Here is a 24064-nt window from a genome sequence, read left to right on the forward strand (position 1 = left end):
AAAAAAAAAAACTAGTGATGATAACTTCACCAAAGAATACAAGAAAGTTTAGAAGTACTTACTCAAAAGTTAGAATGGAGAGAAATTTCCAGTGTGTACATGAAAATCTGGTTTGCTTTTCCATACATATGTATTACTGTAAAATCAAACCAACATTTCTAACACAAGAGGCCACATCTGCCACCTCCCACCCTGTATATAGCCTAAAAGGTGAAGTGTAAATGTCAGTGTAACCCAGGCTTTTATTAGTAATACTAAATCCATATTATAGCATTTTTCAAGTACAGATATTAATAAATTCAAATAAACCTTTAGTTTACTAAGAGAAAGGAAACATTAGAATGTAAGGTGACAGAGGCACCACATTTTGCCAAGGCCTGTAACTGGTGCAGCATACATAGATCTAGGGGTCTAGAGTTACAGCAGGATGGTTATTCTCAGCCTCTGGCAGAGGTAGGCAAGCATGGAACACTTGGCATGGGCTTTCTGCTTCAGCTTCTTGGTACTGCAGTGTATTATGCATTTTAAAAGACCATCTCTAAATGTATAAATAACTCATTTCACTCATGTCCCCAGAACTTTTCAGTCTTAAATCAATCTAACAAATATTAACTATGACATATGCTTTTGAATTAATAAATTAAGATCATATTATCTTCGGCAAGAAAAGTTTTCTCAAGTTTTTAAATAAAAATGTTCAAAACTACTGGTAAAGAGCTGTTTATAAATATCACAGTTCACAAGCGAATATTTATGCTGATAGTCAACATGAAAACAAAGTACAATTTTAAGGGAATGTTTTCCAGGCTATTTCAAATTATTTACAGAACACACATTCCTGAGTATACCCCACGATGATACAGCTTATTTCAGAGTTGTTCTCCATTTAGCTTAAAAGGTGTTTCTTCCCAAGAAACTGAACTTTTCTGTCAAATGCACTTGATCGAATAGGAGAATTGGGTTCATAAAATGGATTCATTGCAAACTAGGAAAGAAAAGGGTTATTAGTGAGCCTATTAAAGGAAAGTGGTTGATAAATCATAGGTTGCTAAAGGAAATTTACATCTTAAAATTTAGCAAAGAGTCTGAGTCCCATTTTTAATTTTCACTGAAAGTGCTCCACTGCTTTTTTTTTTGATGAAGCAGAACTGGATTTCAAAAAGGAATTTATAGAGTGTAATCATGAGAGTTATAGAGAAAGAGACACCCAGGAAGTAAGGCATATCTAGGGCATCTGTGTGGGCTTCACAAAGAAGGATGCCCATTGTAACATCTTAGCCAGGTGCAATTTCTGAACTTGGGAGCTGCAGGAGGACCAGGAATTCAAGCCTAGCTTTAGCTGCAGAGTGAGTTCAAGGCTAGGCTGGGCTACATGAGACTATCCCAAAAAATTAACAGGCCCAGTGCCTAAAGCCAACTTGACAAGCAGACGTCCATCTCCAGAACCCACATAGTAGGAGAGAACTGATTCTTCCAGGCTGTCCTAACCTCCCTCCATTAGTACACCATGGCATGTGTTACCCCTCCCGAGCCTCCCACCCACACAAATAGACAAATAAATGCAACAAGAATCTTTAAAAAATAAACAACAAAAACGTTTTTTCCCCCCTGGGAGGCAGGTTCTCATTCTGTTCCCTAGCCTGACCTTGACCTCTGTAACCTAACTAGCCTTAAATTCACTGTAGTCCTTCAGTCTCCTAAGCCTTAAAATTCAGGTGTAAGCTACCACACCTGCTTGTCTGATAGCCTCTTGTACAGCCCAAAGCTGCCTTAAACTCACCATTTATCTGAGACTGGCTTTGCACTCCTGAATTTCCTATTCTACCTCCCAAATGCTGGGATCATAGGCATGCATCTCCTTACCTGGCTCCTCTTTAGGAATTCAGTATTTTAGTTCTGAGAAGTTCCTTAAGAAGCTAACCTTACGATAGTATGTGTGATATGGCCTATATACATTAACATGGACCTTGAATCTCCTTTGTATTCATTACAAATGGATTAATCTATATTTCCCTTTGGATTATGTAAACAAACAGTAAAACATAAATGTCTCATATGTTCAGTTTTTTAAAAAGTTATGCAATACTGTTGCTGTCATTTCCAACCCCAACCCCTCCCAAAACTCTTGTGTAGCTTGGCTGGCCTCAAACTCATGCTTCTGCCAAGTGCTGGTATCACGACATTGCCACTGTGCCCTATAATTCTTTTAATTTAGGGTTTAAATACTTTACTTTAACATAAAGCTAAACCACATCAGTTCCTTAGCTAATATAGGAGCTTCATAACATATGTGAGAAAACACTAAGAAGAAATTACTAATGATAAGAGAAGCTGACTTTTTATACCTTAATTTGGGCTCTATTTCCTGCCCTATCCTTTTTAAACATTAGATATTTTAATTTTAGGGTATACTGTACCTTTATATACAAATCATAGACATCAGTAAAGAAGTTCTTTATTCCATCTTCTTGCCTCACATCATGAAGCATAATAAATCTCATATGTGAAGAGAATTAAGGCATAATCTTTACTAGAAATGAAGCCTTTAAAGCAGTTATCTGGTAAGATGGCCTTTACATTTGTCACATGAACTGTACTTTGTGATGGCAAAGCTGAATACATAAACTGGCTTAAAATCAACTTAGCTTTATCTTAAGGAGAATTTAAAACAGGCTTTAAGGAAAATAGCTTTTGCTATGGTTCAGATACCCCCCAAAACATGTATGTATGTATATTAATGTATGTGAGTACACTGTTACTGTCTTCAGACAGACCAGAAGAAGGCATTGGATCCCATTACAGATGGTTGTGAGCCACCATGTGGTTGCTGGGATTTGAACTCAGGACCTCTGGAAGAGCAGTTAGTGCTCTTAATCTCCGAGCCATCTCTCCAGCGCTGCTTGCCTCCCCCCACCCCCCCCGCCCCTTTAAACACCATGTTTTTTTTAAAAGCCTTATAAATGAAAAGAGATTGTGTTAGCTTGACCTTTTGAAGTTGTAGGAGGGCCAAGCTTATTGACGGCAGTACCATCCATAGGCAGGTGGTCTCTACTTCAGTTTCTGCTTAAGCTCCTGCCCAGATTTCCCTCAATAATGGACTCGGGAAGTGTAAGCTAACCCTTTTCTTCCTGAAGTTGGTTTTAGTCACAGTGTTTAGAACAGCAGCAGAAAGCAAACTACCATAAGGTAAGGATATGCCCTGCAGTGACAAATGCTGATACAAACCACTCATTAAATTTGTCCACAGTTTTTAAGTACATGTTGTTAGAAAGCCACATATTTTCATCCACAAGGTCAAGAGCAGCATGAGCTATAAACTGGTTCAGATGACGGTGATCATCCTAAATAACAAAATGAAGAAAGATGAACATTTCCATACAGCACTAGGAACACCAGCAATTCATTCTAAAGTCTGTCAATTTGTATGTATTGTGTTTTCTCTTATTTTAGATATGGCCTTACTATGTAGCCTAGAATGCTCTTGAGCTCCTGACCCTGCCTCAGCCTCCCAGGTGTTAGGACTACAGGTGAGTACCAGCATGCCTGGTTTTTATTCTGTAAACTCCATACATGTTTTTCTTAGGGGAGGACTCTTTGCATTTATTTCATGTATTATTATCATAAGACATAAACGATTATGGTGTTTAAAATATTATTGCTATCACTCATAAACAGGAACACCAATTAATAAATAAATGTCTTCAAGAAACTATGAAACATATTTCCAATGCTGGTAGAAGGCAGTTACTAACTTTCTACAACTATTTCATCATCTGAAGAAAGACTACTACTTTTAATGGAGGAAATAAGGCAGATCCTACTTTCCAGAAGTCCCTGTCTTACTAGAAGACAAACACACAGTGTGCAAGCAGATGTCGGCCAAAGAGAGCACTTTCCTTAGGTGGGGACCAAAGTAGAAATCAAGGAGAGAAACAAAGGGATGCCATGTACATAGGGCCCCAAGGGCTGGAGGCAAAAGGGACAGCCAGGCTTCCTAAACAGAAGCTGCAGAGATAGTAGTGGTGGCACTTGTGAAGACCTATGATAGGCCTCTTGCAGAACTGAGCTTTACATGGCTTTGGGACCTGGGATGGGGAAGGAGGTCATGCTCAGCCCAGGTTCGAACTGTCATCTCTATTAACAGCAGAAACAATCTGCTCAGAACTGTGGGTGTCCTCTTCATGGGCAAGATGGCCTAACTGAAAAGAAGGCAAGAGTGACTAACTACAATATAGAGAGTAAATTCCTGACCTGGATGAAGTCTTACTCCTGTGGAATTCTCTTTGTCAATGTGTTTTTTAAAAACCACCTGCTATGGAAGAGATTCTATATGGTATATAGCAGTGGTTCTCAAACTATGGGTGGCAACCCCTTTGGAGGTTGAAAAACTCTTTCACAGGGGTCAGCTAAGACCATCTGTATCAGATATTTAAATTACGATTCATAAATAGTAGGAAAATCACAGTTATAAAGTAGCAATGAAATAAGTTTATGGTTGAGGAGTCACTACCACATGAGGAACTGTATTAAACTGTCGCAGCATTAGGAAGGTTGAGAACTACTAGTATATAGAGTCCTTCTCAAAACTCACATGGTCCTCACAATGTGGCCTTAGAAAGAGGGTCACTGAAGATGTAGCTAGTTGAGGTCACTCTGGAGTAGAGCGGGCCTCTAATCCAGTGAACTTGCTGTCCTTAGAAAAGTTTGCTGTGGTGTGCGGTGTCTCATACCTGTAATCCTGGCACGAAGGAGTTTAAGGACAGAGTATTTATGACCTGGAGGCCATCCTGGGCCATCTCGTGAACTCCAAGAGAGTCAGGGCTACAAAGTGAAACTCTGACATCCTCCACAACAAAAAATGAAATGGGATATCTGGCCACATGTACACAAGGAGAAAGCTACCAGAATGCAGGAACTAAGTTGCTACAGGCCAAGAGAACTACCTTTCATAGGAGTGAGGCCTTGCCAAGGTGTTAATTTCAGACATTTGCTCTTAAAACTGCTACAGTGCATTTTTGTTCTATGCCACTCAAGTTTTGATACTTTGCTATGACAGCCACAAGAAACTAGATTAACCTTTTTACTGGGGAGGTTGTTCCCAGAATGAGGCTGGTGGAAGGTCACCAGTTACCCAGGAACCCTTATACAGTTAAAGTATGTTTGCATTCCTAATGTTGCCATGCCATTCAGAGGATTCCTGAATCCTTAGAGAAATAGCTGTATGCTGTGTCCGTCTCTTAAGCAGTTTTCCCTTCCTATACACTGATGATCACTCTTGAGGAATTCGGCACATACTGTGGAAAGGCTTTAAAGTGAGTGGTAGCCAGAGAAGGAACTAATACCTAGACAAGTTAGATAACAAGAAAGCAGGACCTCTGCTGTGGCCTTTAGAATTTCCTGATGTGGCCTGGCTGTCAGTAAGATAGAAACAATTTAAGCAGTGCTGGAAAAGCCACAGAAATAAATTGCTATAGTCCTGATGACAGGATGACAACATGGGAGTAAGGTTCTTTTAATCCTCAGGTGCAAACTGATCTATGTCTGCTCTGATGAAAATAGGATTTGCGGAAGCACAATGGACTACTATGGCATTTTGAGGCAACAAAAATTGTCCCAGGCCCATGATAGGTAGGCTACATTTCCATATGCTTAAGAAGCCTTTCATAGTTGGTGACATTCCTTCCCTACCTGTTTTCTATCAGCCTATGGAACTCCAGATAAGATCTAATTTAATTGTTGCTATATCTCAGTTGTTTTATTTATCCTGATCTATTTCATTTCGAAAATACTATTATGACATGCCATTAAAATGACATACAAAGTCTTATTAATTTAAGGTTGTGGGCTGGAGAGAGGGCTCAATGGTTAAGAGCACAGAACACTGACTGCTCTTCCAGAGGTCCTGAGTTCAATTCCCAGCACCACATGGTGGCTCACAGCCATCTGTAATGGAATCTGATGCCCTCTTCTGGTGTGTCTGAAAGAGAGCAATGATGGTTTACTCATATACATAAAATAAATAAATCTTTAAAATAAAAACAACTAATTAAAAAAAAAATAAGGTTGCGCCAGGTAGTGGTGCCTTTAATTCTAGCACTCCGGAGGCAGAGGCAGGCCGATTTCTGAGTTCGAGGCCAGCCTGGTCTACAAAGTGAGTTCCAGGACAGCCAGGGCTACACAGAGAAACCCTGTCTTGAAAAAACAAAAACAAAACAAAACAATTTAAGGTTGCATACATACTTTGGATTCTGCTTTCCCAGGTGGCAAAAATTCCATTTCAAAAACTGGATTATCATGGTGGCCAACAATTACGAAGTAGAAGCTTCCAGACATTGTCTCCAATACGTAGCTCCTAATCAAATTAAACAAACAAACAAACAAAAAATACACATACTTTTAATCAATACTAAGGTCCAAAATGATTAACACGAAGTACAGAATTCTAATTTTCCTATTTAAATTGGGCAATATGGTCTGCTTTGTAGTATACTATCATAGGCATATGACTCTCGGACTCTACACATTAAATATCTATGATATGTCCCAATGTACTATATCTTCTGAAGGAAACTGGAAAACTTATATCATAAAGATGGTATTTTCATGATTGAAAATGTAAACATTTAGCTCAAGGGCCCCTTCATCTGATGGAGTATGTCTTGGCTTAAAGTATTCCCATTGGCACCTGGAGAGACTAATAGAGGTTGTTGGTTAAACAGTAGAAAAGGCAAAGGACATAATTAGCTTGTCTCAGAAGTATTCCGGAGGTACCCTTCAAAAGAAGCTAAAAGCCAGCTTTACCACAAATCATTCCTACACAAGAGAGACAATGTAATAAAATATTTGTCCACAGATTATACAGTGTTTTTGGCTTCTTTCTATCAGAAGGATGTATGCTACAAATTTAAGTCCCTGAAAATACAAGGGCCTATGATATGTCTCTTCATACACTAATTTATTATGAAAGCCTGGCAGGCATAATAGACAAGTCTTTAATCCCAGCATCTGGGAAGCAGAGGCAGGTGGATTTCTATGACTTCCAGTCCAGTCTGGTCTATATAGCAAGTTCTGAGGCAGCCACAGCTACATAATAGAGACTGTCTCAAAATAAAAACAAACAACAACAAAAATAAGAGAAATTTGGGTAAGGTAGGCAGAAACTAAGTATTCCACAGTTTTACATTAAAAAAAAAATACATTTACTGTGTGTGTGTGTGTGTTGGGTGAGTAGGTGCATCTGCATGCACCATGAAGATCTGTTACCTCTTGCTTCCATGTGAGCCCTAAGGATCAAACCTAGGTTGTCAGGCTTGGTGGCAGGTGCCTTGACTGCACCAACCCTATTCCATGGGTTTCAACAGAAATTATCAGAAAGCTGCTTGGTAGATGGGGTGGATTTTAGTATGCATATACAAGGGCTTTGGGTTTAGACAAAGCCAGGTTCTGGGTCTCACTTGGAATGTGACCATAGGTACCAGTTTAACCACCCTGTCTGCTTCCTCATATATACAACAGTGGCAACACTGGAGCGACTTTACTGATGTGTAGGAGGCTTACTACCCAAGCTAACATATGTAAAGCATGGAAATCTAACACAGGGTGTCTGGCTGACAGTGAGGGCTTGATTAAGTGTTATCTAGAATACCATGGAAGAATACATGACACAGCTAACTCCTCAGTATTGTATCAGAATCTAGGCAACTGGACTGTCTAGTTAGCCTCCTGGACATCTGAAGCCATGAAAGACCACAGCTTACCAAGCCCCCCTAGGTCGTCTGCTGATTCACAGAAAAATCAATGATAACCAAAGAAATTGGGAATGTGTTCCCTAATGAAGAAAAGCAAGGCAAAGTTAGCACATTTCAAAATGGAAGTCTATAATTGTGGAAGACAAACTTGAGACTCTTTTTGGCACAATGAAGTGTTTAGAACATTATCTAGGGCAGGAGCCCACACTTGCAGATTGCAGGCCAAAACTTAACCTCATGCACCCTACTACTATTGTCTAAAAACTGCTTTCATCCTTCAATGGAAGATCTGAGCATTGACAACAGAGACTACCTAGCATTGAGCCTGAAATTGTTTACCATTTAGTCCTTTCCAGAAAAAGCTGTTAGTTTTAGGAGAAAGACAAGAAAAAGGATCCAATATTAAAAGTGGATAACAAAGATAAGCAGGAATGATATAAAACTATGTGAGGCTAGGAAGCCTTTGCAGTAGTCACAGAGAAAAGGAAAGGAAAGAGAACTTGAAGTTTGAAGCAACTAAGCAATGATATCATGAATTCTTGCTATAAAGGGCTGCAGTATGCCAAGGGAAGGATTTACTTTGTTCGGCACAAATAGCCACAATCGCATAGGAGGGAGCCCCCAGACAGCAGAAGGAAATGCAGGCACAAAAAGATAACCCACATCATGTCCCACAGTTCCTTTATGGGATGTGCAAATGGTATAGAAGTGTCTTGTCTAAGGATACCATTAAATAGAATAGGAAATGTGTATAAGGGTTCTCTTACAAGCTACTCAGCTAGGCAGTGAGACAGAGCTTTTTTCCCTTAGTACTCACTTACTGCATAAACACTGGCTTTCCCAGGCCATCTTCATCCAAACAGAAACCACATCACACAGTCACTGAGACCCACTTTGGTCATCTCCATTTCCTTACCACCTTCTTGTTACTCCCTCCTTACCTCTCTCAAACAGTCCCCACTTCCTTTATTTGCAAATGTTTTTCAACCTAGATCTCATATGTAAGAGAAAGTATGCAGCAGCATTTAGACTTAGCTACTATTCTTAGGCTTACCTCATGCTGGGCCCTGGGCAAAGGTGATACACACTTTTGTTGTCCACGCTAGTAAACTTTCTGCCAAGATAGAAATGCTCTATAACCATACTATCTAATATAGAAGCCACTAAGCATCTTATCTCTACAACTTTTAAAAATGTTACAGTCCCTATGGGTAAAATAGGTGCTTATTAGCTGATCCCCAAATACACAGATTAAAGCAGACATGCAATCCTAGCACCGCGGAAGCTAGGGCAGGCAGATCCTAAGCTCAAAGCTAGCCAGGCTCCATGAAAAGAGCAAAATTAAAGGAGAACTTAAGTGTACAAGCTATGTAAGAAAAGCCAATGCTTCTGTAGGTTGTGACCATTAGGAAAAGAAGGGCTTCCAGCACTGGACATACACGGAAATAACAAAAGATGCAAATCTGCTTAATTTCCATTCTCCCTGTTACATACAAAGCATAACTTCCCAGCAGCGGGGCAGGCAGACAGGCGGGGCAGGATGCAAATTTCAAGACTGCATGTTAGATATTAGAAAACTTCCTAAGCATTTCAATTCAAAAAAGTCTTCAGGTCCTGGCCAATTACACAGCTTGGATCAACAACTCTCCATCTACTGTTAAGTGACATTAAAGAAATCATAGGCACAGAAAGGTTCTATATGCTAAGAGACAGGTAATGATATTCCAATTTTCAGAAACAGATAAAAGGATATCTCCTCATCTATGATGGGGTATATTCATGAGACTAAAACACCAACCTAAGTAGGTCTTACCTGGCCGATTTTGGTCAGATAGCATGTCAGGACCTTTTTCTGTACGGTAGCTCACTCAGTATAAGAAACCACTACTAGCACCACATCCAGGTTATTATTCATTTAATTCTCTACTTATACTAAGAACAAACCACATCAAACTTCACTTTTCTGCTCTGTAAAGGAAATGTGGTAGGTAGACAGTAAATTTTCTGGGTATTTTGGTATCTATGTAGGAGCACACTGGAGACCTATAACCTGGGTGACAGAAAGAAGCCCTCAAAGAGAATAGACACACTGTTCTGTTCTGTATAATATCCCCAGGGTTCCGACAGTGCCAGCAATCTAGCCAACACTCGTTATTTGCTGAATAAGGGGCAACCTAAAGCTGACTTAAAATTAATACCCAGAAACATCTGAGTGTTCTATGCCAATTGATGGTCCAATGTCTCCACAGAGGTTTCCATCTCGGCCTTTGGATCAATACTTTTTTTTTTCCTGGAGGGTATGTGCATGTGTGTGTATGTGTATATGTTTTGTTTTGAGACAGGTTCTTGCTATGTAGCCCAGGCTGTCTCTGAACTCATGATCCTCTTGTTTTAGCCTTCTCAGTGCTTGGATTGTAGGTCTGTGCTATCATGGTTGGTACTAAATCAGTAACTTAAAGACAGCTTATCACATTCAAATCCAAGGTAACTATTAAGAGTTTATTAGTAGACCAAAGTTAGGATTAAAAATGATCTCCAATGCTAGGTCTGGTGGTATACATCTTTGATTCCAGCACTTGTGAGGGGGAAGCAGATGGATCTTTGTGAGGTTAAGACAGCATGACCTGCATATAACACCAGGGACAGCCAAGACTATATAAAGGGAGACCCTGTCTCAGAATGGGATAACAGGAAAGACACCATGGGACCTGTAAGTCTACAAGTGTTGCATAAAATTATTAAGATATAAGAGACTGAGATATAGTTTTATACTTGAGTTTTAAAATCAGCAGAAGCCAGGTACTGTGGCTCACATCTTTAAACCCAGCACTAGGGAGGCTAAAACAAGAGAACAATTATGAGTTGGTCCAGCCTAGGCCACAGTATGAGACTCTCCCTCAAAAAACTAAAACCAGTAACAACAAACCAACTGTACAACAAAAGGAGAGAACCCTAGAGAAAAAGAAATGAGAATCGAAAAGTTTGGATTTATTGCTCAGTAAGGCAGCAGCAGCCTGACATGTCAAGAAAGGAAAGCTAAAGAATTCTAGGCTGAATAAAGAGTAAGACAGCTGGGGCAAAAAGATTGCGCAGCGGTTAAGAGAACATACTGCTCTTGCAGAGGACCCAAGTTCAATCCCAGCTCCTATATCAGGCAGCTCACAACTGCTTGTAACTCCAGCTCTATGGGATCTAATGCCTTCTTCTGGACTCTGTGGGTACCTGTACTCATTACACACACATACACACACACACACACACACACACACACACACACACCTCTAAAATAAATCTAAAAGTACAAAACAACCAAAAACTGAGTGAAGATGGTGTCCAAACAAGGTGTGGAAAGTGCTGCTGTCATCCTCATTACATCTCCTGTGAAAATACTCAGTTCTGGGAATCATAAGTTCAAATGATGGATACCTTTAAACAATATGTTGGGAGTAGGAGGATGGGGGTGGGGACTTAGACAATGAATGGTCTGAAAACAAAACAAGAGCAACTGAAGAAACCAGCCGAGGGTGTTTTAAGCTAAGTGAGGATTTGACTAGGGATAGCTCGAGGTTCCTTATGAGCAAAATCTGCTTTGCTGGTATGGCTGCCAGGAGCTGGTGCTGAGAAACTGTGTGGTCAGCAGTGAAAGGCTGTGATCAATTAATTATTCATGTCTGGTATGGCTGTCAGGAGTTGGTGCTGAGAAACAGTGTGGTTGAATGGCTATGATCAATTATTCATGTCTGGTATGGGTTTGAGGGAGTGCAGTACATACACAAGACCAAGTATTTTTTAACTCTAGACTTGACAGACTTATTCTAAACTGCTGTAAAGGCCAAGCCCAGGGCTGACATCTGAAGTTACCAGGAAGCTAAAAATTCATATGGTGCAATGGTGGAAGACTACCAGTGCAAGAGCAGGAGGATGAATTTAGAAATCCTTACAAGTTAAACATTTTAGTTAACAGGCAAACACAAGATAAAACGCATGCAGCCCAGTTCAAAGCCGTCCATATTTATAGCAAATCTCTCTATGGAGGAACCTTTCAGAAACTTGCTCCTGACAGCTGTAAATTCAACTTGCCCCATAGATCAGCAAAACCAGTGGGGCTTTTCTATAAAATGAAGCTCCGTGCTTCTCAAGGAGATGAGCTTTTGCCCTCTTTGAGAGCATCTGTCAAAGTCTGGAGACACGTGAGGGCGAGGTAGGGTACCACTGGCATTTAATGGAAACAGACCAAGGATGCGGTCAACCTACGATGCCAGGGACCGCTTTCTACAGCAAACCGACTGCAAAGGGCAATGGCACTGCAATGAAGATGCACTGCGTTAGCGACCTGGAGAACGCCAAGCCTCCGTCCCAGTGCGCGGAGGTCCCCTCCAAGGGGACACGGAGGCTGTACCAACTAGGAGAACCGGGATTACTCGGCGCCAGGGACTGGGCGTGCTGTCCCGAGTCAGGGCTGGGTAGAGGTAGAAGACCACTGTCCGTATCACTGTCCGTATCACCCGGAGTGCCCGCCGCCTGCTTCCCTCCAGAGCTCACCTGTAGGGAGGAGCCGAGATGAGAACCAGCCACCTCTTTAATCTGCGCTCCGGAGCCTCAGCCTGGGAGTCCCAAAGTCACTCCCGCGAGATCTGAGGCTATGCTCTCGCGAGACGTGGCCGGGACTGCTCGCCTAAGAGCACGCAGGCGTCACGGAGGGCTAAAGCCTGGGCGGTTAGGCTGGGCCGGCCTAGCGGGCGGAGCGGGTGGAGCGGGTGGAGCGGGTGGAGCGGGCGGAGCGGGCGGAGCAGGCGGCGGGCAGTGTAGGGATGAGCTACGGAGCAGGGAAAACTGCCGACTGAGCGGCCGCTTCGGGGCCCTCGCTTGTCGTTTGCGTCTTTATTCCGTCCAGAGTCCCTCCTGGCTCGCGGCCCCGCCCACCCTTCCCGAACCGTGGGAGGAAGCGCCGCTGCTTGACGAGTTAGGGGCTGAATGTTCAGATCTCTTGGTCCCCCAGGTCCCCAGAGACAAGCTGGATTCCGAGGTCAAAGGCTCCCTCTCCTCCTGCGCCCCGGCCGGGGCCGAGGAGTCCGACCGTGGAGGGGCGAGCTCGGGAGGAAAGCAGATGAGGATGGCTCAGGTAGTGCCACCTGCCACTCACTTACCAGGGTTTTCCGGACAGGACATCTCTTTGTTTTGATGTCCGTTAAAGCTTCCTTAGGACTTCCGGTGAGGTCACTGGTCTGATTTCTGGAATTCAGGTCCACTTTGACACTAGGTAACCCATCATTTTCTCTTTTCAGTCCAACATGCCCCACAAGTCTGATGTGTTGAGTCAAGATGAACTGCGCAAAAAGCTATACCAGACGTTTAAGGATCGGGGTGTACTGGACACACTTCAGGTATCAGATTTAGGCATAGTTGTGTCGTTACTTCCACAAGTGTAACCTTTAACCGCAGGTGGCTCCACGTTTAAATGCATTCTAAAATACTGAAATATCGATTGTATGAGTGAGTTACATTCTGAAAATGTTGCGTTTCAGTCGTCTTTTAAAAGAGCATATAATAGATTTCTTGAACTGACATTAAGGTAGCACATAACGTGTATAATGAACACATTGCCATAAAACTAAGCTGCTGTTACAAATCTTGTTCACAGTCTCGACTTGATCATGCTACGTATATGTAGTGAGCAGGAGGGGGACTTGTGAGGAACAGACTGCAGAGGGTAATGAGAAGGTGCATGTGAGCGGAGTACGGTGGGATACATATCTGAGAACAACAAAATGATGCCCAGTCTGTTTGATGAGACTCCCTAGAAAAAAAAAAAATCTATAGTGGAATGGTACCAGGTGGCTTGTCACACGCCTTTATCCCAGTTCTTCGGAAGCAGAGGAAGGCACATCTCTTGTGAGGGTAGCTGGGCCAAATAGCCAGTTCCAGGTCAGCCAAGACTTCATAGTGATACCCTGTATCAGTAATAGTAAGTACACATAAGATATTTTAGAGTGTGAATATTTTAAATGAATAGCAACTGTTTATTAGTACATCTTAAGTCTGGGTAACAGCAAGGGATGGAGTTAGTTCAATGTGTTTCCTTACAATATACCTTTTAGACTATATTTTACATATAGAATTGGAAATTAAGGAAAGGTGAGCCCGATTTTTCCCACTCTTGTTTTACTACATACAAATATTTTAGACTTGTCCAGAAAATACAGAAGGGCAGAAGAGAGAAAAATCATATATTTCATAACTACAAACTGCTGTTAGGCGTGTATATCATTTTAAAATTTAGATTATATGAGGATCCTGTTCCTGTTTCCTCAGGTTGCTTGAAATCCTTATTTTCAGTGGCAGCAGACTCCTCCTGGTCAGTCAGAGGTCTTGGAGGTCGCTGCCTCCTATTGACTGAGGCTTCTACCCAGGTCTCTACTTCATCTATTTGTTGTCCCTGTTATTTCCTGTCTGAGGACAAAGGCCTGAGCATGCTTTGGCCAGTTTGCAGGGTTCTGCTTCCTTCCTGAGTACTGGGGTGTTAGGCCAGGGCCATTATGCCTTGGGGTAAGAGCGTTTCTAGCAGTGTGTCCATATGGCTAGGAAAGGATTGTTGGTGTATATTTCACAAGCAGTTTGGGAATATTTGTGTCATTGTTGTTTCATTTGTTTAGCAGGGTAACACTGAAAAAAAATGACTGCTTCACTTTCTGCTTCACTTCTTTGTTGTGCTTTTCTGGCTCGCTCACTCTCTTTTCCCATGAGACTGGTTAGAGTGGTAGTATTTTAAGAGTTTTCTATTTTTGTTGCAGTACTTTCCCCTCCATGTTCTGCTTTAATCTGGCTGTACAAATATTGATGTCTAATATTTATTAGGTCAAAAGCCAAACTTTTTAAATTCTCATGTCATTGGATGTTTGTTCACTTTTGTGTTGGTGTGCATATGTGTGTTCTGGCTCCTGTGTGTGTAGATGCATATGCATGCGTGCGTGTTCCTGTGTAGGCCAGAGGTCTACCTTAGGTATCTGTGAGCCATCCACCTTGTGTTTTGAGACAGGGTTTCTTTCTCACTGACCTAGGCTCACTGATTTGGCTAGGCTTGCTGGCCATTGAGCTCCAGGTATCCACCCCATCCCACACCCAAGCCCCAGTGCTGGAATTACAAGCACTGACTATCATACTTAGCTTTTTATGTGTATGGTAGGTAGGGATTGAACTCAGGATCTCATGTTTGCACAAAAGGTATTTCATCAACTGAGCCACCTCCTTAACGCCCACATTTGAAATGATAGAAAGGCTTGATCTTTTACATTGAACTCTAACCCATTAATGATTCTGGATTTAACCACCTGAATTGAATATACTTTATTAATCTCTAATATTGAACAATCTGGGCATGTCATACTCTAGATTAGACTTGATAGTCCTTCATGTCTCAGTTTGATTTGGTCTTAAGCAATGGTTATCATTATCAGTAACCCCTTTGTGCAAGTCTTGTTCCCAGTTTCGGCATGACTGCTTTTTCAGTCCATTAGCCCAATTGAAAAAGGAAAAGCAGGGCACATTTAGATCATTTTTACTTTCTTAGTTCAATGACTGATAGAGGTGAGTTATAATGTAAATTTTATGGAATTTAGTGCTTAATTTATATTCTCCTTTTCTTTGAAATGAATTTGTACTTCTAGTCAATTACAAAGTCATTTATGTCTAGGTACTTTTGTTCAATCTGTGGGTCTTGTCATAACTTGTGGTTTTGAAACAGTGTCTCACTCTACTGCCTCACACTTAGGTGATGCTCCTGACTCCACCTTCCTATGATTAACATTACAGACATCTTCTCCTACATCCAATTTAGGGATAAAATGAAACTTGTCAAGTCATCTGTTTCTTTATTTTTGCTCTAGTTAAGACCATTTCTGAGATGAGTGTTAAGATTGGCAAAATTTTGTCTCATGCTTTGAGTTTCACAGACTTTGTGAGAACTGTCCTTTTGTGCTGCTATTTTTTTTTAAGATTTATTTATTTATTATATGTAAGTACACTGTAGTTGTCCTCAGATACTCCAGAAAAGGGCATCAGATTTTGTTACAGATGGTTGTGAGCCACCATGTGGTTGCTGGGATTTGAACTTGGGACCTTCGGAAGAGCAGTCGGCACTCTTAACCACTGAGCCATCTCGCCAGCCCCTTGTGCTGCTATTTTTAAAAAGATTTTATTTATGTCTGCCTGAGTGTGTGCACCTGTGTAGTTTGTGTGCCTATACTTGCATGGAGGCCTGAACAAGCTGTCTGATTCCTCATGGTTAGCAGGACACCCAGCTGGCTTATTGCACAGATACTAGGATTTAAACTCTAATCCTCATGATTATGTAACAGATACTCTTAACCACTTTTTTTTTTGAGACAGGGTGTTTGTAGCCCAGACTGGCCTTGAACTATGTATAGAGCCAAGGGCTACCTTAAACTTCCCATTTTATTTGAATCACCTGTTTATTTGGTGCTGGAGATCAAACCTGAGTTCTTATGCATGAAAGGAAAACTACTCTACCAACTGAGATACATCACCAGCCTCCAAGCTGTTCAGGAGAGTCATGTATATGGAGGGGGAGTGCGCTCTCTAACATACGGTGTGGAGGCCAGATGTTGATGTCAGGTGCCTTCCTCAGTTGCATTTTCCCTCAGTGTTTTGAGACAGGTTCCTCATTGAACCTGGAGCTCTCCTCTAATTCAGGTAGATTAGCTGGACTGTAAGCCCCAGGGATCTTCCTGTCTTTACCTTCTCAGCTCTGGGATAACAATTGTTCACCACTGTGCCTGGCTTTATGTGGGTTCTGGGGGTCAAATTCAGGTCTTTTTGTTTGTAAGGCAAACTACTTTACTGACTGAGCTATCTCTTCAGCCTGCACAATTTAATTTTGAGTATTTTCCTAGTGTATTGGCTGTTGGGAAGCTCTAAGTCAATTTTGTGTCTCTACTAGCAAGTATTTTTTGCTTTTTGTGATTGTCAGGAAGGCAGTTCATTTATAATTGCAATTTTAGTTTTTCTTGCTCTTATTTTCCTTTCAGCACACACCACCACTAATTTTTTCCTTTAGGCAAGTAATCGTAAATTCTTCTATTGGTTAAGCTAGGACTGAATAGATCATTTCCTTGGTGTATTTTATGCATTCAATTAAGCTACTTCTAAATTTGATTGGTGGAAGATGTTGCACTTTCCCTTTTGTTTTCCTTCTTTCTTTTTTGCTTTACTATGTCGGGTTGTGAATAATGCCGAGTGTGTGTAATTTGTTCAGTGTAAATGTCTTTTTAAGTAGAGGGGTTTAGATATATGTTCTGTCGTGGTGCTTAGATATACCATGCCAAACTCCCACCATCTTTACGGATTGAGCTGGATCTGCTTACAGAAGATCATCCATCATAGCCAGGCTTGTTGACTGTTGACATTCCTTCCTAAATGTTGGGTGGGTAGGATCATGGGACCTCCTCTGGAGTATCCAGTCACTCTTCCCTGATAGTTTGCAGTTCTGCTCTGATTGTACATGGCCCCATTCTCAGGCAGGGGCTAGAGTATATAGATTGGGAAGGAGTCGTCATAATGGGTGCAGAATTCATTTGTTGTGACTGCTTCCTTTAAGGGCATCTACACTCCTACACATAAAAACCTCACTCATTTCTCTGTAAGCAAACCTAATAAACTCAGTTGCTCCCAGAGTGAACTTCAATACATCATCTGTCCTTGGGACTGTAAAAGGAGGGTAGATGCTGTTTTTGTTTTCTAGGAAAGCGGTTTTAGCAGCATTCTACCATACTCAAGGATAGCAGAAAGAGCTAAACTAAAGACCCCTTTTGGTGCTTCCTTGATAAATTATTACATTTTGTTTCATACAGAACCTCAAGAATCTAGGCAACTTGCTGTTAAGTTAAGCACAGTTGTACATTTCTAAACTATATGTAAAAACTACTTAAACATTTAGTAGTCTTGTTAATTTAGGAGATTTTCTTAAAATTCAAATGAATAGTGCCAGTGTTGTAATGTGAAGAAAATTTTGTACTCTGACCCTTTATGTCATCATTTATCAGTGGTAAGAAATCTATCTTCCAGTGGTGTGACATATGAATGAATACCTATGTGATAGTGCATTGTTTTTATTTTTAAAAGAATGCTTGTGTACACGAATGGCTGTGCACATTTCCATATGTGACCCTCAAAGACAACTTTTTGGGAGTCCATTCTCTCCCTCCATCTCTGATCCCAGGTGTCAGAAGACCCAGGTTATCTGGCTTACCTGGCAAGTGCCTTTTTTCTTTGAGCCATCTTGCCAACCCGAAAGTATATTTTCGATAATCTTCTTGGGATATACTAGTTTCCCTCCTGTATGTTATTTCTTTGTTAAGAACTAAATTTTAAGCTGAGTGTGGTGGCTCACACCTTTATTCCCAGCACTTGGGAGGCAGTGTAGAGGCAGGTAGATCTCTGAGTTGGAGGCCAGCCTGATCCATCTATAGAGTGAGTTCCAGCATAACCAAGCCTGCACAGAGAAACCCTGTCCTGGGAAACAAGCAAGTGAAAACCAGCTAAAATTTATTTTGATCAGTATTAATGCCCAAGAACTGGATTGAGCCAATACTTTCATAGACCGCCACAATCCACAGTTGGAATGAAGTGGCAGAATATACCCTTTGGCTTGATTTCCTGATAACAAGCAGTTGAAAATGCTTTTAGAGAAGTCAAGTTATAATCTGTGGACAGTGGTTTTGGGAGCTGGAGAAAGAAAGCTTTTGCCCAAGTCTACTGAGGGGGTAAGAAATTGTGAAAGAAGTGGTTTCTACCTTCTGCCCCTAGACCCAGGGTCATTTTGAAAATTCCAAAGAGTTCAGTGACTAGGACAGATGTGTGTATATTTTTATTCTGGTGAAATGTAACTCCTTTTGCCTTTTTTCCTGTTTTTACACTAGACACAACTCCGAAACCAGCTAATTCATGAATTGATGCATCCTGTATTGAGTGGAGAAGTGAAGCCTCCATCCATTTCAGTGGAAGGGAGTGCCCTACTAATAGGTGCTTCTAACTCGCTGGTGGCAGATCACTTACAAAGATGTGGCTATGAATATTCACTTTCTGTTTTCTTTCCAGAAAGTGGTTTGGCAAAAGAAAAGGTAAAGTCTGGTGGTTTTGAATTTCCTTTTGACAGTTTCTTCCTCTAGTAACTGAAGTCCTACGTAATTACCCTGCTGGGCCCTTGACTGGATAGCTTCATTTCTTGTTCATCTTTGATGCAATTCCTGAACAAATCATACTTGTTAGATAACAAATGAGTACCAAAAGTAGCTGTTGTTAAGGCTTTGGTATTTCAGTCTTTTGTAAAATAGTGATAAGTGCAATCACTAAATATTTTGGAGCTAAAAGTAATGTTACATCCCATGTGGTTTAAATTAGACTGGTAACTGCCATTTCCATAATGTTCACTGTGAAACTGATACTGTGCAGGTAGCACATGTGTTTCAAATGAAGACTCAGACTGTAAACAGGTGAAATGATTTTGATTTACACACAGTGAGTAGCTTCTAAATAGCATTACAGGGTAGAACATTTTGATTTCTAATGTGATAGATTGCTGCAGATATTTCTCTGCTTTATAGTTACGTTAGAGAAGTGCAAAATGCATAATTTAAGAAAATCTATAAAGTTCTGAACTGTAAAAGCACATGTTGTAATCACTCTGATGATTTTAACTAGTTCTCATCACCACTGAACATAATAATCCATTTTATTAATTACTTTAAAGTGATATTTATCAAGCATTCTCAGTACTTGTCTTAGTTAGGGTTTTACTGCTGTGAACAGACACCATGACCAAGGCAAGTCTTATAAAAACAACATTTACTTGGGGCTGGCTTACAGGTTCAGAGGTTCAGTCCATTACCATCAAGGTGAGAGCATGGCAGTATCCAGGCAGGCATGGCACAGGCAGAGCTGAGAGTTCTACATCTGCATCCAAAGGCTGCTAGTGGAAGACTGACTTCCAGGCAACTAGGGTGAGGATCTTAAACTAGCACCCACAGTGACACACCTACTCCAACCAGGCCACACCTCCAGATGGTGCCACTCCCTGGTCCAAGAATATAAAAACCATCACAGTACTTCTATATTATCTAAGATAGAATTTTGTTTTTGGAACGGTTTTAGGTTTGCAGTAGAATTGAGTGTGGTTTTCGTAATACCCTCCTCCCCCATGCAGAGTCCCACACTGTCAAGATCCCACATCTAGGGATATATTGGATGCAGTCAACTATCCCAAAATGACACGTAATTGTCAATCAAGTCTGTCTTTTACAGTAGGGTTCATTCCTGGTGTTTTCTGTGTGTACGTGTTGTTTGTAATTGTCCAGAAGTTTTAAGAAATATAAACAATGTTGGTGTTCTAAAGGAAGATTGAACTTTGAATATGCTATACTTTATTAACAACTGGATTCAACTTGACAGCATAAATAACTTATTTTTTAAACTAGGCATGGGGACACACATGTGTAATCTCAGCAATAGCCAACAGACGAAAATCACAAGTTTTAGGTCAGCTTGGTGAGTCCTAGGCTAACCAGATATACATAATATGACACTGTCTTTAAAAAAGAATTCATTTTTAGCTCATCTTCTTTCTAATGATATGTTTTATAATTTTCTTTACTGTGTAATAGTTATATAGTTATAGTAATAATTAAACCAGTTCACATCATTAGTAGTTTCTAATAATATAAATGCCAACCAGAACTTTTTCTTTAAAAGGAAACCACTTGAAAATGCATTGAATCAGTATTCTAAGGGTAGTTCTAGTACATAATACATAGTATAGAAGAAATACATATATTAAGAATATTTGTGTGATTAAAAATATTCAGGCATGCAGCAGTCATTCATCATAAGAATAGTAAAACCTAGAGTTTATTTACAGTTTTAAATAACTAAGGATCCTGAAATTCATTCATATAGCCACTGGTTCACCAGATAGGTGAATGTTATCTGTAAGGCATTAATCATTTCTTTCATTCTTGTTAGTATTTGGAGGTTAATTACTTCATTTAAGATATTTTATCTGGGCAGGGAAGATCACTTACTAGATAAAGGGACTTGTTATGAAGGTTTGATGGCCTCAGTTGGAGTCCCAGGACCCATTTGGTGGAAGGATTAAACTAATTTCTACAAATTGTCCTCTGATCTCCACATGTATATCATAGCATGTTCATACCCTCCTAACACACACATATACACTAAATAAATGTAATTTAAAAAATAACAAACTGTTTGATCTTTTGACCTCAATATATTTATTGTAATTTGTTAACAACATAAAAAGCTTTACTTTTTCATTATTGGGTTAGCTGTAATATTATTTTAAATCTGAAATGAGTCTTAGTTCTATATTCAGTAACATGTTAATCATTTAAACTTGTCCACAAGTTTGTCTTAGTTAGGATTTCCATTACTATGAAGAGACACTGTGGCACTGTGACTGAGGCAACTCTTACAAACTACAACATTTCATTGGGGCTGGCTTACAGGTTCAGAGGTTCAGTCCATTATCATCATGGCAGGGAGCATGGCAGCGTCCAGGTAGGCATGGGGCAGGAGAAGGAGTTGAGAGTCCTCTGTCTTGATCTGAAGGCAGCTAGGAGGGAACTTTCTTCTGCAGGAAGCTCTTTTCCTCCCTGGGTAGAGCTTAAGCTTAGGACCTCAAAGCCCTTAGTGAGAAACTTCCTCCTGCAAGGCCACACCTACTCCAACAAGGCTATACCTCCTACTAGTGTCACTTCCCATGGGCCAAGCATATTCAAACCACCACGGCTACTTAATCTTTTTCTTCCCTTTCTTTTCTCTTTAAGATATTTACTATGCAGGATCTACTACAACTCATTCGGATTAACCCCTCATCCAGTCTCTATAAATCATTGGTAAGATTAATGATCTACTTTGATCTGCTACTTTTATGAATGAGCAGCTAATAAGAGTAAATATTTTCTTTTAACAGATTTCAGGATTTGATAAAGAAAATAAAAAAGGTAGGAGTCTTCATCTTTGTGGGGAATAGCAAGATCTTTATATGTGCTGCTGCTTACAAAAATGCAAAGCTTTTGGTTATCAGGGAGAAGAATGGGAAATTTAACTAGAATGAAAATAATAAGCAACCATTTACATATTATCTTCATAAAAATGGGTTATTTCTCCTATATTTCTCTCTTTTTAATAAGTCTTAGATATTCAGGTATGGACACTGCAGACAGTAGTCAAGAGCCTAGCATATGAAAATGCTATTTACAGAATACCTGCTGTTTAGAACATTTATACAGTAACTCCCTCCCCTGAAAAACAACAAAACTAGTAACGGGAGCTCACTATCTTTTTATATTAGATAGCCCCCTCAAATGGAACTTATGAAGTGGTACAAATAGAATTTATGAAGTGGTAAATGTATTAGTAGTTTGTTTAATTGAGTTTTTATACTTTGTTGATAACTTGCCACACGCCTGGCCTTGATAACAGCCTTGTATATAGTATATTGTTACAGTTGCCAGGCTGTAGTTTAGACTTGGTAATGAGCTCTGTGTCGCAAACTGGCAGCTTAGCTGCTAGGGATCGTTCCTTTACTCTTTTTAAGTACTCTGTGACATGTTGCTGTGGTCCTTTTGTGTTGGAATTTTTGCCTTGCCATCCAGGCTAGGATGTTTATAAGTTGGTACTTAATGAGCAAATATTTGCATGTCTACTTTCAACTAGCCATTAGTCTTTGACTTAATTGTCAGTTAATGCTTGTAGTTGGTAAGTAAATTGGCTTACAAGGTGTTCTAGGCTTCCTGCAACAGAGATCCTCCCTATTGAATTTCATTATGGCAACTGACTCTACATTCCACAGTGAAACAGATTCCAAAGGCTAACGCTGGATCAGTTTGTACAACAAAATTAAGTCTCTGGCAGTCTAAATACTAGTGAATTATTATTCAAAATAAAAAGATGGCTATCTTTTATTCAATTCTGCTAAGGAAATGAATAGATAAGACCCTACATTCTGAACTCTTAAGAACTCTAAGGCAGTATGCTATTTAGTGTAAGTATGGTTTATTGGAAATGCCCATCTCTGCTGTCTCATGTGGTAGCCACTAAGGTCATGTGATGCTTGAAATGGGGCTACTTACTCTGAACAGTGAACTTAATTTTCGTTGAATTTAAATTCAGTTACCCACATGGCTGCCATACTAGAAAGCACTGGTCCAAACTATATGCCACTAATAGCTGTTGTGAAAATATTGAGAAGGAAATTTAGAGCTTGAAGTAATATTTAGGAATAATCCACTTTACTATAGCTTAAACAATATTGCCCATGTTTCCATACTTTCTTAAGTGTTTCTGGTACAAAAAACATCTGACTAACACTTGCTACCTGCTTACTGTGATAACATTTCTGGGACATGGAGAAACTGAGTAGCAATTGTGTTAAGCATCTAAGTGCCAAAATTTGGGTAGAGCTCTTTGGCTAATCAGTAATCATTTGTTAATTTTGGCAAAAATCAGTACAAAGAGAACTACAATTCAAATTTAGGAGATTAGGTGACCCTAGATGGAATATAGATTGTGGCCAAACAGTGTTACTGAAATGCTCTCACTTGGGCTTGAGTACTGAGCTTCTTAACTTTAAAAGTTAGTGGAGCCTAACAGTTGAATTGGACTGGATTGTGTTTGATAGTTATTTGCATAGTAGGACTTAGTAATTATTGTGAAGTTGCAGTCAAGTCTATAGGTAGCAGATAGTAAGAGCCAGTTTTCTGACTGTTGGAATGTTCCCATCTCACTGTTTGAATGACCCATCGAGATGGGTCAGCACCTAAAGTTACCTGTTGCTAATCCTGACCACGTGAGTTCCATCCCCAGGATCCACATGGTGGAAGGAGAAAACTGACTCCCATTATGATTGAGAGTTTAGGTAGTTAGTGTGTGATTTTTAGATAAGGGAGTAGTGCGTTTGGAAGGAGAAGTTAAAGGAAGCTACAGTTGTGGGAGTAGGATTTTAAAATCTTTAATAGAAAGGGATAAAAGATTGTACTTAGGCTGATGAAGCAGGAGTCCTTTCAACTTGTTTAGATCATTCTTGAAGAACATATTTAAATCCTTTTTTTTTTTTTCTTTTTCCGAGACAGGGTTTCTCTGTGTAGCCCTGGAGCTCACTTTGTAGCTCACTTTGTAGACCAGGCTGGCCTCGAACTCAGAAATCCGCCTGCCTCTGCCTCCCAAGTGCTGGGACTAAAGGTGTGCGCCACCACGCCTGGCACATATTTAAATCCTTATTGAAG

General features: G+C 40.3%; 2 protein-coding genes across 4 annotated transcripts in view; one reads left to right on the forward strand and one right to left on the reverse strand.

The window, feature by feature from the left end:
- Positions 1–12393, reverse strand: Trappc2 (trafficking protein particle complex subunit 2). Its single transcript, XM_085837909.1, has 5 exons — positions 12291–12393; positions 6241–6352; positions 3193–3341; positions 2418–2499; positions 1–985 (listed from the first exon to the last, which is right to left on the reverse strand). The coding sequence occupies exons 2-5, from the start codon at positions 6331–6333 to the stop codon at positions 887–889; spliced, it is 423 nt and encodes a 140-aa protein (XP_085694035.1). The 5' UTR covers positions 6334–6352; positions 12291–12393; the 3' UTR covers positions 1–886.
- Positions 12394–12416: 23 nt separating this feature from the next.
- Ofd1 (OFD1 centriole and centriolar satellite protein) overlaps positions 12417–24064 on the forward strand; it is a 48957-nt gene continuing 37309 nt past the window's right edge. Inside the window, exons 1-6 of one of the 3 annotated variants that reach the window (XM_029473384.2) lie at positions 12417–12464; positions 12748–12870; positions 13034–13132; positions 18683–18883; positions 21605–21673; positions 21751–21781. In XM_029473384.2, the coding sequence (XP_029329244.1) occupies positions 12856–12870; positions 13034–13132; positions 18683–18883; positions 21605–21673; positions 21751–21781 (415 nt within the window). In that variant the 5' untranslated portion in view covers positions 12417–12464; positions 12748–12855. The other 2 variants (XM_021153615.3, XM_029473383.2) reach the window with 2 other exon arrangements.

The sequence above is a fragment of the Mus caroli genome, unplaced genomic scaffold (genome assembly GCF_978045245.1).
Source record: "Mus caroli unplaced genomic scaffold, Mus_caroli_1 scaffold_5, whole genome shotgun sequence".
Lineage (NCBI taxonomy): Eukaryota > Metazoa > Chordata > Mammalia > Rodentia > Muridae > Mus > Mus caroli.